Below are 14,228 nucleotides of genomic sequence, written 5' to 3' on the forward strand. Positions count from 1 at the left end.
CATTGTTTTTACTGTGATCGTGTAACCATTCAAGCTGTTGAATTAATCTGCATATATTTTGTATGTTCCTTTCGTCCTCTTTCCTCCCTTGGACCACTTGATGTCTCAGTGTGCCTGACAGTAGCAGCACATCAATACTGGCAGCTGCCCTCTCCCTGGGTTGCCAGTATGGTTTGTGCTGCTCCCGTCAGACAGACACACTCAGCGACTCTCCAGTATTTGGGGCAGTATGGAAAACACCTGTTCAGAAATTAAATGTTATATGTATATGTATTTTACCTCGACAATGTAAAAATTAACACAAAAGCCCTTCTTGTTCAGTTTTGCCTGAAAATATCCAAGAGTAAAGCTTCACATTAAAAATGACAAACAAAACCTTATTTGAGTGAAATTATTTTATTTACAGTACAAAAAAAAAAAAAGCCAGGTAAAAAGCCAGGCCGTGGTTTTAGTCTGTCTCCGATAGACTGGTGAAAGCCAAACCGTGCCATCTTCACTGTTCTGCTTTTAGAAATGCCATTCAGATACAGATCTGATTTTGATTTCATGAGATTAACAGTCACACACTTGGTGAGGTTATTATGACCAATGAGGAAGAACAGAGATATAGGCAGAAAGTGTCATTGTGCTGTGGGACTATTTGAGGAGATCAGATGGACTGCATTTTACTCTATTCAAACACAAAATCTGTGGTTTAACGCTGATTCAGCTGTTCTTAATGTTAAAACATTGGTAGGGCTAAGACTATATGACCAATTTGATAACAACCCAATTATGCAAAAGTTATTTGACTATGCCCACAGACCATTTCAGATCAGATAGATAAAACTGATCTAAACACCTGAAGTCAACATAAGACAACTTGCTTAAGCTGCATTTATGTAGTGGAAGGTTTCCAGAAAATCCTGGATGAAGATCATCTTGAGTTAAAACCCAGTCTAAAAGTAGTAGTTTTTTATTTTGTGTAAAAGTTAAAAGAAAAGTTTATTATGAGGTAAATAGACCAAAGATATTACAAAATGTCTAAGAAAAAACAACTCATGAACCAAGCCCCCCTCCCCCCTTTTTTAAACAATGTACCAAAGCGAAGCATTGACACTCAACAATGCATTGCAAGGTTTTTGCACAACTTTCCCCCGAAAACAAAGTAATGGTCATAATACTTTATTGATAATGGTTTTAAAAAAAAAAAGAAAAGTGTACACAATAATGCCTTTACAGTAACTTAAAAAAAAAAAATTAAATTATGCATTCTGGACCCAGAACAGAATTATGCATTAAGCAAAATTTGCCAGCCTCTTTTAAAACCTTCATTGGTAAAATATGCCTAGCTTCACTATTAACTTATAAATTAGTCTTTTCCTGGAAAAAAAAGAGAACTGTCTCCAGATTAAAAAACGCAAGTTTCTTGAACCCCGCACTGAAGTGACATGATTAGTTCCTTTTCCTGATTGTATGTTGCAGAGGATTTCAACGGGATAACAATGGCAAGTCACTGGAATTCATGATGAGACTGGAGTCGATATTTAGACTATCTGCTGGGAAAAAATAAATACAGATATTGTTTTCCCCTTAGGGACTGGGAACAAGGAGAAAAAAAAATAATTTGTTCAAAATTTTGAAAGAAAAAAAACAACAACCTTTCTTACCTTGATCAAAATTGGGCTTTTTAGATGTGGAACTATCACCCATGCCCTCAATATCTACAAGATCGCTGTTGGCATCAGAGTCGTTCAGTGCACTGAGAGTGACATCTGAGGAAAAATGATATGAATGCAGTAGTTGCATTGTATAAATCAAAATGCTGAAAATAGTTGAGGTTGAATGAGATGATTTTTATTTTTTTTTGGTAGGGTAATCTTAATGTGTTCAAGTAATCACATTAAGTCATCACAAATGAACGCATTAAGAAATGCTTACCTGCCGTCTTTGATGACTTAATGCTAGATGGACCGGTGGTTGGCCGCTGTAAACCTGCAGTCACCACAACCTGAGACGTTGGCACAGCGATGACTTTAGGTGGGGCTGGAGGAGCCATAGAAACCGCCACCTTTTTGGTACTCATCTTTGGTGAATCAGTGGATAAAGGAGCACCACCATCTTCATAAATCTTCCTCTTGACTGTTGTTTTCATTTGTGCCCTAATGTTTAAGAAATGTCTAATTAGATGCTGACAAGCTACACAATGAATAATGATGTTTTATGACCTACAAACATAGGCATAAAAAATACACAAGTATATTAAAACATCTTTAACTTATTTGGCTTTCCCTGAATTTACACAAGGAATGGCGATCAAGAAACCGACATTGCTTTCCAGATTTAAAGTATTATAGTTTAAATTTCACCTGCACTTGAGGAAGACACCATTACTAAAATTTACAGACTCTGACAGACTGCTTACATGGTATTTTTTTTGGTAGGGTAATCTAATTGTGTTCTAGTAATCTCAAACTCTGTGTGTATCCACCTAGCTCTGCCTGTAAACAGCAATGGAAGTTACAAGACCCATAATATCGTTGAAAAAACAACAACTTTTATCTCGTCTGTGACATCCTGAAGCAATTTCAAGTACAAATCCAAGTGGGGATCATATTAAAACGTTTACATAAAAATGTTTCAATAATTTGCTAATGTATTATTAAAACACAGAACTTAATTTATTATATTATAGGTCAAAGCAGACAAAGAGCTGATTAGAAAAAGCTAAGAAAACAAATTAAAATCATTAATGTAAATATTTTCCATGTAATGACCAAATGCATTACAAAATATATACCTCAAAGTGTATATGTGTTGTGTGTGTGTGTGTGTGTGTGTATAATATACGCACTTTAGATTTGTAAGAAAATGTAATTATATTGTACAAAAACCTGATACAGTGTGTATATTAAAAGACAAAACGGAAAACAGACAATGTCTCACCCTGCTGGACTAATATCTGCCACTGGATGCAGCTGCATGGTCAGCTCTCCCAATTTTGTGAATGCAGCTCCAGCTGCAGAAAAGATCTCACCAACCTAAATACATAAAACAAGAAATAAACACAGCAACGAGTGTATCCGAAAACCGGTTTTTTTACACTGCTATTAGGTTGATAGTTAGCATGCTAACTAATAGCTTTATTAACTAAATGAAAAACATGTCCAGAAGGCAATTAGCATGGAAGTACACTGTCAAGGTAAACATTTAATCTGGCTTTAGGTACCATATTTATCAACACATTTACCTTGGTAGAGGCTGAAGTCATTGTTTTGATTTACAACTCATTAACAAAGGCTGCGCTTTAGAAATATTAGCAGACAGCTAGCTGACTTGGGTACCAATGATTGACTTAAAACATCCGCGATACTTATTCTTATTATTTACATTATGAAATAATAATAAAAACATTCTTAACTAAACGGGTAGCATAAGTGCGCCATAAAGATGACACTGTGATTCAATGGTGCTTATTGGTCTAAATGACAGCCGTCGGTCATTATTGGTCAACACCAAAGAAGTATTCAATACATTCAAAGCTGCGTAGAAACTGCGCAATAGGTTCACAATTTCTCTTCATATGCTCTGCTCAGTTGTTCAATGATCCATGTACAAATACATCTGAGACAAACCTAGTACCTAGTTTTAACAAAACAAACATGACTGTTTTATTATTATTATTTTGTGTTGTTAAAGTAATACAATTATTTATTTTTAATATTTAATAAAATACAATTTTATATATATATATATATATATATATATATGTGTGTGTGTGTGTGTGTTGTTGACCAATTATATAACAGTTGAAAAAACATGTTAGATGAATACAACTAAAAGTATATTGAAAGGAAGCCTCGGCTTATATTGTACAATGTATAATCTGTTACAATGTGCGTATACTGCCCTCTGGTGCACAAAACGTCAACTAAGATCCATGTGCACATGTATTTTGAATGAGAGGAACCACACAATGAAGAAGCTTTCCTTTAATTAAGTCAATAACTGTTTATTGAGGTTGCGTTGGAGAGCTTCTGATATGGTGCCCAGAGAGGGCGGATATGACAAATAACACCATGTGGAGGATTTACACGATGCTGATGCACTTTACATGTTTGGCACTAATTTGACACAGCTGGCAATATCTGGACCAAATAAATAATAATAATAATAATAAAAAAAAATAGAAGAACAACAATAACAGTGATTGCTATTATTATAAAAGTATGTTTTCAAAGTGCAACAAATGCAGAACATAATATGCTTGTTTAGCCAGGTGCAATGTTCTACATATATTTGGGGTAGAATAATATGGATTTACAATATATTTATAGATAACATTTTTGTGATAAACTCAAGAGGCAGGTATCCTCAATGGCAACTAGTATGCTTGCCTAAATGTCTACAATTATGAAACCTACAAAGCAATACTAAAGTTGATGCAAATTTGACAAACAGCAACATTAAAAACTGAAGAAAAATAAATCTATAAAATAGCATATGACACTCTATATTGCTTTGAAGAAACAGTTATATTTAAAAGACAGTTACAATAACCATGATCATTGCTGTCAATTCATGACCACTGTTTTGATCAGTCAAGTCAGTGACGTTACATGAGCATCAATGCATTCAAATAAATATTACATTTTAAGTGTATTTTGTTATTGCTAACATTAAAATCTATATCGGGGCTATTATAATGTTTTTATAGCCATAAATATGTATTATTAACAGACTAATATTGTCAGAGAGGATAACAGTCCATTTTTAAAGCACATAATGCAGAGGAGGGGGTGTTAAGGGCATGCACAAGGGGATTTCATGGAGTGGAAGGAAAAGCAGCTGTCATTCAGACCCATAAACAAACACGCATAATCATACCATACCCACGTGACACTTTTCTAGCTAGTACAATATATTATTTCCATTTAAATGGCATTGTTTAAAGCTAATCTATATTATTCCAGTCATATTCAGAGGTTAAATGCTTAGTGCCGACCAACTGCTTTGTGCTGGAAGACCTGCTGTCTTAACAGCACTGAGTCAGATCTCTTCCACAGTGTTAACAAAACACTAAATGAATGGTTCTAAACAAGTACACTAGATTTAGTAAAACAGGCGGACAGGAAGATAGTGAGACAGGCATAGACTAGCATTCACAAATTCAGCATGTTCATAATAAACATGAATATGCACACTGGAACACGGTATATGAGAGAATGATTGACAATAAAATACAAAAAATTTTGATCCAGATTCACAGGCAAAATATATGTATGCAATTCCACACTCGTAATGAATAAATACACAAAAATAAAATATTTGCTTAAGTTAACTAAAAACACTCCACATAAGTTCTTTTGATACTTGATGCAGTCATGCAAATAATTTACTTAGATAAAAAATACATCAAATATTACAATAAATACAGAACATGATAGGAGGTGGCTTTTATAACCCTGTATTCTTGTTTGTCCTCACAGCTTCCCCTTGCCAGTGTTTTCCTTCATCATCCTCCCACTGCATCAAAAGGGTGAAGGTAGGGCTGGAGTTAAGATGGCTGACACAACGGGCTGTCATTTCAAATGAGCACTAAGTAAATTACTCTCCCTCCATTATCGTAATGAGAAGCCTTTCCCATCGAGAGAGGGAGACAGCAAGGGAAAAAAATGATATTGACCCTTTGGCACACAGACAACATCAGTCTTACTCACCCAGCTCACTTTCTCTGTCTAAGATTAAACAATCAAACGTACAATGCCTGTATGAAATTTGAACTAAGAAGAGGTGAATTCACTAGCGATATTCCACATATAAATGCATATATTGACCTAAGTAGTTGGTATATGGTAAAAAGACTTTCTCTCTCGTTCGTACACACACACACACACACACACTCAAGAAGAGTCATGCTGTGGGCACCAGAATCCATGCAATGTAAGTAGCAATCGAAATAAAAAATAGTTTTAAATATTAGTACATTAACACACACAGACTTGCCCACACAGAAACAATTCAGAACAGTTAGACAACATACATGAAATTAAATGGCTCCTGATTCCTGCATGAAGTATTAGTATACTGAGTTGGACCACAGTCAGAAAGCAGAGACAGCAGACAAGTTCATACAATAACCGGGATAATCTAGCACATGAAATACTGAGTAGATGCGGTAGATACAAAGTGGAGATAAATGTACTGTGAAGCAGCCTTTATAAAAAAAATAATAAAAAAGTGGGATCCTGAGGACCAGTGTAAATGAGGGTTTCTAGGTTCCAGTGGAACAGACATGCATGCTCACTGTTTAGAGGTAATATAACTATAATTTTGTTTTCTGGTACATACATTTGATGACCGTAGCACTTGATAATCTCTAATAGCAGCTTGAACTCACCTCCTCTACTTATATATATTGGAAGATACCACTTATATATTTTGTCACATAATATAATTGGTTGATAAGAATAATATCCGACACCGGGAGGAACAAAAGTGCAACATTCACAAATTCATCTTCATGCCTGCTCTGAGACAGCAATCAAAGAAAAAGCTTTACCAACCTTTGCCATTCTGAAAAAGAGACTATTAAGGGTTATGGTCATCAGCTTTCGCTTTCTTTGTTCTACGCTTTCTTACATTTACATCAGATTTATCTAGAGATCTGTGCATCGCTCCTGCTTGCTGTAATGGTCAAATTGGCTCTTCCAGTGCATCATGTAGGAGCTCCAGCGATGGAACTCCACTTTCCACTGCCTCTCAACATCATCAATGTTGTCTGGGTAAGAAATATGAAAATACATATATAAGGAAAACAACAGCATGAGGTTTGAGAGAAAGGCAAGTCAAAAGAGCTGATGGTGAAGGATGATTTTTAAGAATCCATTAAACTACTCGGACACATCACTAAAAAGTTAAAACCCATTTAACAGCCCCCCACAGGAAAATTTACGATTTTAAGTTACTATAGACAGGCCTGCACAACCCTCCCTGCCCCCACCTAAAAGAGCAAGTATTTAATTGCTTCATATTCTGGTTCACTTCCAGTGTAATAATTGGCAAAAGACATTTGTTTAGATTAGAAGCACAAAAGATATATTTGCACAGACAAGGCATTTCCTTGAGAAATAGCAAATGGTTTATATTATAGCTATTACTGTATGTTCTTTGAACCTCTCTTGCCCTCAGAAGGAAACAAAAAATCAGATGGTAAAAACAATAATAATATTAGCCTAATAAAATACATATATATATTCTTTTGTAAAATGATTTAATCTTACTTCTGTTATGAAGACTCCCTCTCCTAAACAACCATAAATTCCACTGACCCATCCACAAAACACAAGCCTGCAGTTTCTCAACTTCAGACTAAATTCTAAAAAAATGACCCACAGTTCCTCTATGTCCATGTTAATAAATATAAGAAAATTAATTTACATGACAGTGGAATATACTGGTTGGGTTAATTACCTGTAATGTTAAGCAGACGAGGCAGGAAGCGGTTCCACAGAGCACAAACCTGTGTTCTTAGACCCTTGTGCACTTTCAGTGGCTCTGTGTTCAAGCCCACATGCTTTTGGTCAGTAGCTGTATATGGAGGCCAACGCCTCCGACTGTCCATGTTGCCATCTGTGTTAGTGTTGGGATTACTTCATGTAGACAGAAAAAAGAAGACTTGAAGTTAACCTTCCAGGCATAACTAAAGCATTCCATATAACTAATAGATAAATTGAACCTTTATATAAGAAATGCAATAAGACAAATATTTAATTGGGGCTTGACTCTCTTACCCGGTACGGGCAAAATTGGCCCAGTATCTCATCATTCGGCGGCTGAGTTTCTCTTCTTCTGCAGTGTAATTGAGTTGTTTATCTAATGGCAGGCCAAACACAAACTCAATCTCATAACCATGGATTACTCCCATCCACTCAGGCCAGGCCAAATTTGAGGCTCGATGATCAAACAGGTAAAGGTACACAGCACCTAAAGACGAAGAGGTACAGATTGAGAAAACTGGGCTTTGAACCATTTAACATTTAAGATCCCCTCTTCTTCATTCTATTGGTCTTGGACTTCATACTGACACTGTCAGCAAGTTTATTAACTGTTGCCACTGCACACCTGAGTGTTTATTCTTTATGATTTTAATGAACTTACCATGTGAGGTGCCACTGTTGTAGTTTGTTGGTCCTGAGTTTGCCCAGCCTAGTATCCCAGGAGCTGCAGCTCCTGGCTGGGAATGGAGGCTAGTGTGCTGTGCGTATGACCTTGCAAAGTACTGCAGAGGACAGATGACATTTTGATCTCCTACAATATCGTCCATTGCATCTCGATTCTTCTGGGGGTTGTTCTCATCCATCCAGTCAGTGTACTGAAGGATAACTGCCTCCAAGCCAATCTCATTAGCATGAGGAACACCCATCTTCACACCTTCAAGGAAGTCTTCTCGAGATATCAAACTGTCATTGTCTTTACTGAATCCCGGCGCACCGTACAGCAAGAAGTAAGATCCCTCATCCTGATTTACACCCAACATTATCTGAGTGTATTTAAAGTTACCCGAGTTGATCATGGCTTCTGGGGTGTCAGGAAGGAAAACGCCATCTATGACAGGCACAAAGGAAAAGCGGAACAGGCTGCTATAGGGGAGAACTTGCCACTCCTGATCAATTAGTTCCTGTGGATGTTTGTTCCTCAGGCAGTTAACCAGCTCAGTATCGTTACCCTCGCTGCAGCCAACAAGTTTGCCCAACAAGGTGGCCCTCCGACGGGCCTCATCAAAGCTAACAGTAGCCCAAGGGGTATTAGGAACACCACTCTGCATTATGGCACGAGTGAAGAGCGGGTGGCTGTCCGGTGACAGAACGTGCATGCCAACCGATGCTCCCCCAGCACTTTCTCCAAAAATGGTGACCTGTTTTGGGTTACCGCCGAAGAAGTGGATGTTTTCTTGGACCCATTGGAGGGCCAACCTCTGGTCAAGGAGACCCACATTTCCCGGTGCTTCTGATGAGCCATTGAGGGCGAGGAATCCAAAAGCTCCAACACGATAGTTCATAGACACAACCACTACCTTTTCGGTGTAAGCCAAGTACCGGCCATCATAGACATCAAGAGAGGAGGAGCCACTATAGAAGCCGCCACCGTATATCCAGACCATTACTGTGAGGTTTTGGGGCCTAGGGGTAGGAGGTACCCACACATTAAGGTAAAGGCAGTCCTCGCTCATCATTTTGTTGGGGTTCCACATCTCGCTACCCTGAAAGCCTGGGTAAGAGGTGTCTACGAACTGATAGCATGCATTTGGGTAGTCTCTAGCCTCAAAGATTCCATTCCAGTGTTTTTTGGGCTCTGCTTTCTTGAAACGTCTCTTCCCAGTAGGAGGTTCAGCATATGGGATGCCCAAGAAAGCGATCACATGACTCCGGTCTGGAACAGGCAAACGTACACCCTGCACACGACCCAACCTTGTTACTACCAGGTCGGATTCGCTCTGTGCAAGACAGCAGTGGAAGAGGAACATGAGGAGCACAGCAGGCAGAAGGAAAATGTCTGAGGTCTTCATGGTGTCTTTTCTTTTGTTGGATGGGAAACTACTGCGATGTCACTGTTCTGAGCCAAGCTCAGTAAGACCTGTAAATGAAAGAAAAGATAAGGCAACAAAATACATATGTGATCAATTAAATTTAATTAATATGTATAATAAAAAAGTAATTTAAAGTAACTTTTTGTGACTGAAAGAATGTTCACATGGACATCAAGGCCAAACAGGATATAACAGTGTGACTAACCAAAACGGGACTGATGCATAGAGAAACTCAGCTGAAGGTTGTTTGATTAATGATCGCTTTCTAAGATCCACAAACACACCTATGAGGTGGATGTTTATGTTTTACATGTTGCCTGGTTGCTATGCTGACTGGATTAGTTCTGGGGCACAGTTAGGGATAGGAGCACATGAATTTGACTGCAGCTGTGTGAGTGTCTGTCTAAACAAGGCTATTTATGTTCCCCCTGCCTCCTTTTCCTGTGTGGGGTTCTATTTTTGAGGGTGTCACTTCTCTCTACCAGTCCATCTGCCTCTCTGTCCATCCAACCCGTTATCTGCTATGCATATGCTACACAAAGCATCACTTAAGTGATCTTGGCAATCCACCTTTACACAATTAAAGAAACAGTTTGCCCAAAAATTACAAGCCAGTATGACTCTGTTTCTTCTCTGCATCACAAAAAAAAAAATATATATATATATATATATTTTTATAAGTTTTCTTTTTGTCCATACAGTGAACTTTGACAATCATTGTATGGAAAAATAGTTCACAAATATTGTATTTTTTGTGCTGAAGAATGAAATACAGTCTCTCCAAGGCACCATCCATGGATTATTAAGATATCTTAATAAGGATTGGTGCCAAATGCATTAAACTAGAGTGCTCATTACATAATCTAGTGGCATTTTCAGAGAAACCGATCATAAAATAACAAGCAAGATTATATTGGACTCAATAGTGAAATGAGGCTTGGGCGACTGCAATGCAATTCATCAGTCACAGCATCTCAATGGATTTATTAATATCTTAAAAGACAGCTGCATGCCGGAAATGGGGGGCAAGGTTAGCTATAAGCAGGGATCGGAGATAGGCAGAGGGGGAGAGGCTGACCAGACTCAAATTAGATCCTGGAATCCATGTATGAAGTTCACTGGGGGTTTGCTTTCATTTTGGGATTACACGTTGTTGTGCACATCATCATGTCATTAAATACAAAGCTTTCTCTCTCTGTCTAACTTTCCACTACGAGGTAGGATGATAGCCTGGCTTTTTCAGTTTAACAGGAAACTTTAATGCTAAACCATAATGCACTTGTACCTCTCATTGTTTATTTGTCACAATCATTGCCAGCCAACCTTAATCTATCTCATCTTGAACTCTGTTGCCATGGAAATTAAGAGCCTACACTACCTATTTCATCCTATCTTATTTGTTCTGTCGGTCTGTACTTGATTTCACCATTTTTTCCATCTCTAAGACTGTTGCTTGCTTTTTGTGTTAATGAAGGATTGAATTAACCCTTTAAAATCTCTATTTGAAATTCGGTAATGTAAATTTTGTAATGACCACAAACAGGTCCAAAAAATGCAGAAAGCCTAGAGTAAACACAGTTACTTAGATTAATCAGAATTTCCATCTCCCTAACAGTGGAAGCAAAGATTTTGAGAGAATTAATACCAGCAAACCTAAATGACGTTCTGTTCATGCTGTCATTTCTTTACATGACCAACAGGCCAAAACATTTCAAAACTGACAGTTTGATGAGCGCCACTGATGGAACGATGGAACGATGGAATTTTCCGTTTCGTGGTCTATCCGTCTAATATTTCATATAGAGTGCTCAGTAGCAAACACGTGCCAACACATACACACTTGTGTTCATGCTGTCCAGAAGCCAACTATAGAGACGCTATTATTGCAGTTACAACCACAAAATTTAAAGCTTTCAAACAATCCCCCAGCTGATGAGGTAGTGTGCATGCTACAATAGAATGTTAACATTAATTGCTCTTCTCTGAGGCAGTTGTACGACTATAATTAACTTTTCCCAGCGGAACACAGCTTCTGAAGTCGAAAAGCTTATCATAAATGCATCAACATCTGAGTCAGAAGTCTCTACGTAATTGTGAGAACCAAGTGGCTCATTCTTGTTGTGCTGTATATTTTGAGCTGTCTAAATTAAATCAGTATGCCTGTGTTGTAATGTAAATATATCAGACAGACTTCCAGAAATATGCTCTGGTTAAGTTTAAGAAAACCCTCTATTCTTACAGTTATTGCTAAAGGTTTTCTTAACTTAAGGGGTTTGTTGCAACTAAGTATAAGCACTTCAATTTTACATTTACATTTAGTAATTCAGCTGACGCTTTTATCCAAAGCGACTTACAAATGAGGACAATGGATGCAATCAAAATCAACAAAAGGGCAATGATATGCAAGTGCTATAACAAGTCTGTAACACAATACACATAGCAAGTTTTTATTATTATTATTATATAATAAATAAATGAAAACAGATAGAATAGAAAAAGAATAGAGCAAGCTAGTGTTAGATTTTTGATTAATTGTAGGTTACTTATTTACACAGTGGCAAAAGATGAACCGGAGGATGGACATAAAATGTATAGTTAAGTCATTGCTCAGCGAGGGGGGTTCATTTTTCTGTTTTTAACCCTTTTTAGGAAAATGTGACATTGGTTTGTCACTGCCTGGAAGATGATGTCATCTCAACTTTGGTTATGATAGATAAAGGGAAACAGCAAAAGACTAACAGATGGAAAGTGATACTGAGGACACACACAATAAAAACTAATAATAATAAAAAATGTATATAATAAAAAGGAATATTTCAGGTATATTTCATTTTGCTGGGTGTATGGATATTACACATGGATTATCTCTTAATACACTGCCAGTGTAAAAGTGAGAAATGGTAACACCCACTCAAATAGAGGTGAACTAATTTAAAATCCATCCTTAAGTTCCCATAATTGTGATATTGGGTTAAAAAAAAAATCTAATGTCTTACATGTTTACAAATCAGGATGGTAATATTTTATTAAAATATTAAGACATACGATGGGGACATGCATAGCAGGAACGACCCAATGCGTAAAAATAAACAAACGCAATGAACCCATTCATCTGGTTTAATATGACATGAAAGCTATGAGAGGGAAACCCGACAAAATGTTATACTTTCAAATCACCGTGCTTTGCGGTGAACTTCAATAAACAGATATCACAGACGCGCATGCACCAGCAGCATTCAAAGCAAACGAGCGGTCGACTGACGCTCTAATGAAGAGGTAGAAAACCAAAGGAGACAGGAAGGTTACAAGTAGACAGGTGCTGAAGGTAAACGAGACTTATTTTTTGGGAACCAGGGCCTCCGAGTGCGCGTGCGCCGGTGTGTTTCTCCAGCAAGTCTAATTACATCCATTCTTTAGCGCCACAAATATGACCATTAAAGGCACGAGCATCGAATACTCACAATGCTATTCGTTTTTGCATGCTTGTTTATATATATTTGTTCACAAAGCACATAATTTCCGTCTTTGTCATGTTTCTAACATTATCCGTTTTAGCGGACTATAAACCAGAAAATGAAGGTAGTGATTCATATTACAATTATGCAACAAAAATCGCTTCGGCCTGTAATATTACATAAAACTGCAATAATCAAAGCCGCTAATGTTTATTATATTCTTAATTAAAAACGCTACAGACACTTGAGTATTCATAGCTGTATAACAACATCAACAACAACGTACTAAAGTATATATATAAACCATAATAAAATAAATATAGTCAGCTGCCTTCATCGGTTGTACATGAAACAAAATGTAAATATGCTGCGAGTAGATGCGCTCCAACACTGGCGCCAAATCCACGCGTTCTCTCTGTATATTTTATTATTTTTACACAGTGTTGCCTGTTGTATCAGTCAGCTGAAGAACATATGAAGTGCCCGAGTAAAACCTCACAGAAGCCGTAAAGATGCCTAAATTGTACCTGGTGATTCCAGTTCACAAGCCGGCTTTGCTTCAGCGCCTTTCCCCCAGGCTCTTCCCCTCCTCTGCCTGTCCTTGAATGAAGAAAGCCAGAATTGTTACCGTGCCGTATAGGGCGATAAGCCAAAGCAGGACAACTGGGCTGGCGGTAGCGTGAAGGGGGTGAATTGTGGTATCGCCTGTCTGATTTTTAACGCTGGATCAAGCCTCTGACGGAACTAGGAGAAGAGCCGTACTGCACTGGTGTGTCGGTAGGGGGAGACTCCTTATAATAAGCATAATCGACAAAAAAAAACAAAAAACAAACTAGAGTTCTCGCGAGACGACGAACCACTGTTCGTTCTCAACCACCCAGTTCTTAAGTGCCTATGTAGGGTAGGCCTACGTCGTTTGTACAGTGGTCAGCATTAAGTGCACTTATCAGGTTCACTGTATTGAACCGCCGTTTAATCAACGCACAGTGTGCAAAACAAATCACATGGTGTAATTTTGGTATTTAACATGAGTTTTTTTCTCTAAAATACCCATAAAAGTTAGTTTCAAAAGGCCCGAACTCTCTCTCTCTCTTGATCTCTTCTTTGTTTTTCTGTATATAAATCATAAATATTCTTCTTCTACATAAGCATTCTTGACATAGGCCTAGGTTTTTTTTCTTCAGATAAGATATCACCTTCACTGT

At 37.7% G+C, this 14,228-nt stretch overlaps 2 protein-coding genes across 5 annotated transcripts; both read right to left on the minus strand.

The window, feature by feature from the left end:
• Nucleotides 1–383: 383 nt before the first annotated feature.
• Nucleotides 384–3,462, minus strand: LOC306874183 (BPTF-associated chromatin complex component 1-like). 3 transcript variants are annotated; one of them, XM_079424025.1, is made up of 5 exons: nt 3,230–3,462; nt 2,926–3,020; nt 1,921–2,141; nt 1,650–1,754; nt 384–1,535 (listed from the first exon to the last, which is right to left on the minus strand). In XM_079424025.1, exons 1-5 carry the CDS (start codon nt 3,248–3,250, stop codon nt 1,471–1,473), a joined length of 507 nt encoding a protein of 168 aa, XP_079280151.1. In that variant the 5' UTR covers nt 3,251–3,462; the 3' UTR covers nt 384–1,470. The 3 variants fall into 3 exon arrangements, with proteins under 3 accessions (XP_079280151.1, XP_079280150.1, XP_079280149.1); XM_079424024.1 differs by having other exon boundaries at nt 384–1,538; XM_079424023.1 differs by having other exon boundaries at nt 1,641–1,754.
• Nucleotides 3,463–3,973: 511 nt separating this feature from the next.
• On the minus strand, nt 3,974–13,794 carry LOC306874197 (acetylcholinesterase-like). Of its 2 annotated transcripts, XM_079424053.1 has the most exons (6): nt 13,551–13,791; nt 8,140–9,615; nt 7,773–7,965; nt 7,453–7,631; nt 6,622–6,760; nt 3,975–5,505 (listed from the first exon to the last, which is right to left on the minus strand). In XM_079424053.1, exons 2-5 carry the CDS (start codon nt 9,545–9,547, stop codon nt 6,639–6,641), a joined length of 1,902 nt encoding a protein of 633 aa, XP_079280179.1. In that variant the 5' UTR covers nt 9,548–9,615; nt 13,551–13,791; the 3' UTR covers nt 3,975–5,505; nt 6,622–6,638. The 2 variants fall into 2 exon arrangements, with proteins under 2 accessions (XP_079280178.1, XP_079280179.1); XM_079424052.1 differs by having other exon boundaries at nt 3,974–6,760; nt 13,551–13,794.
• Nucleotides 13,795–14,228: the final 434 nt, after the last annotated feature.

Source organism: Barbus barbus (assembly GCF_936440315.1).
Source record: "Barbus barbus genome assembly, chromosome: 1".
In the NCBI taxonomy this organism is placed as follows: Eukaryota; Metazoa; Chordata; class Actinopteri; order Cypriniformes; family Cyprinidae; genus Barbus; species Barbus barbus.

What these genes read in the sequence shown, in the direction of transcription:
- LOC306874197 (XM_079424052.1), bottom strand. Translation starts at nt 9,547, where the DNA reads ATGAAGACCTCAGACATTTTCCTTCTGCCTGCTGTGCTCCTCATGTTC. An exon ending in GCCAATTTTGCCCGTACCGG is followed by an intron (nt 7,632 to 7,772) that starts GTAAGAGAGTCA and finishes GTCTACATGAAG; the next exon opens with TAATCCCAACACTAACACAG. An exon ending in TCGTCTGCTTAACATTACAG is followed by an intron (nt 6,761 to 7,452) that starts GTAATTAACCCA and finishes TTTCTTACCCAG; the next exon opens with ACAACATTGATGATGTTGAG.
- LOC306874183 (XM_079424023.1), bottom strand. Translation starts at nt 3,250, where the DNA reads ATGACTTCAGCCTCTACCAAG. An exon ending in GCAGATATTAGTCCAGCAGG is followed by an intron (nt 2,142 to 2,925) that starts GTGAGACATTGT and finishes CTTAAACATTAG; the next exon opens with GGCACAAATGAAAACAACAG. An exon ending in TAAGTCATCAAAGACGGCAG is followed by an intron (nt 1,755 to 1,920) that starts GTAAGCATTTCT and finishes ATTTTTCCTCAG; the next exon opens with ATGTCACTCTCAGTGCACTG.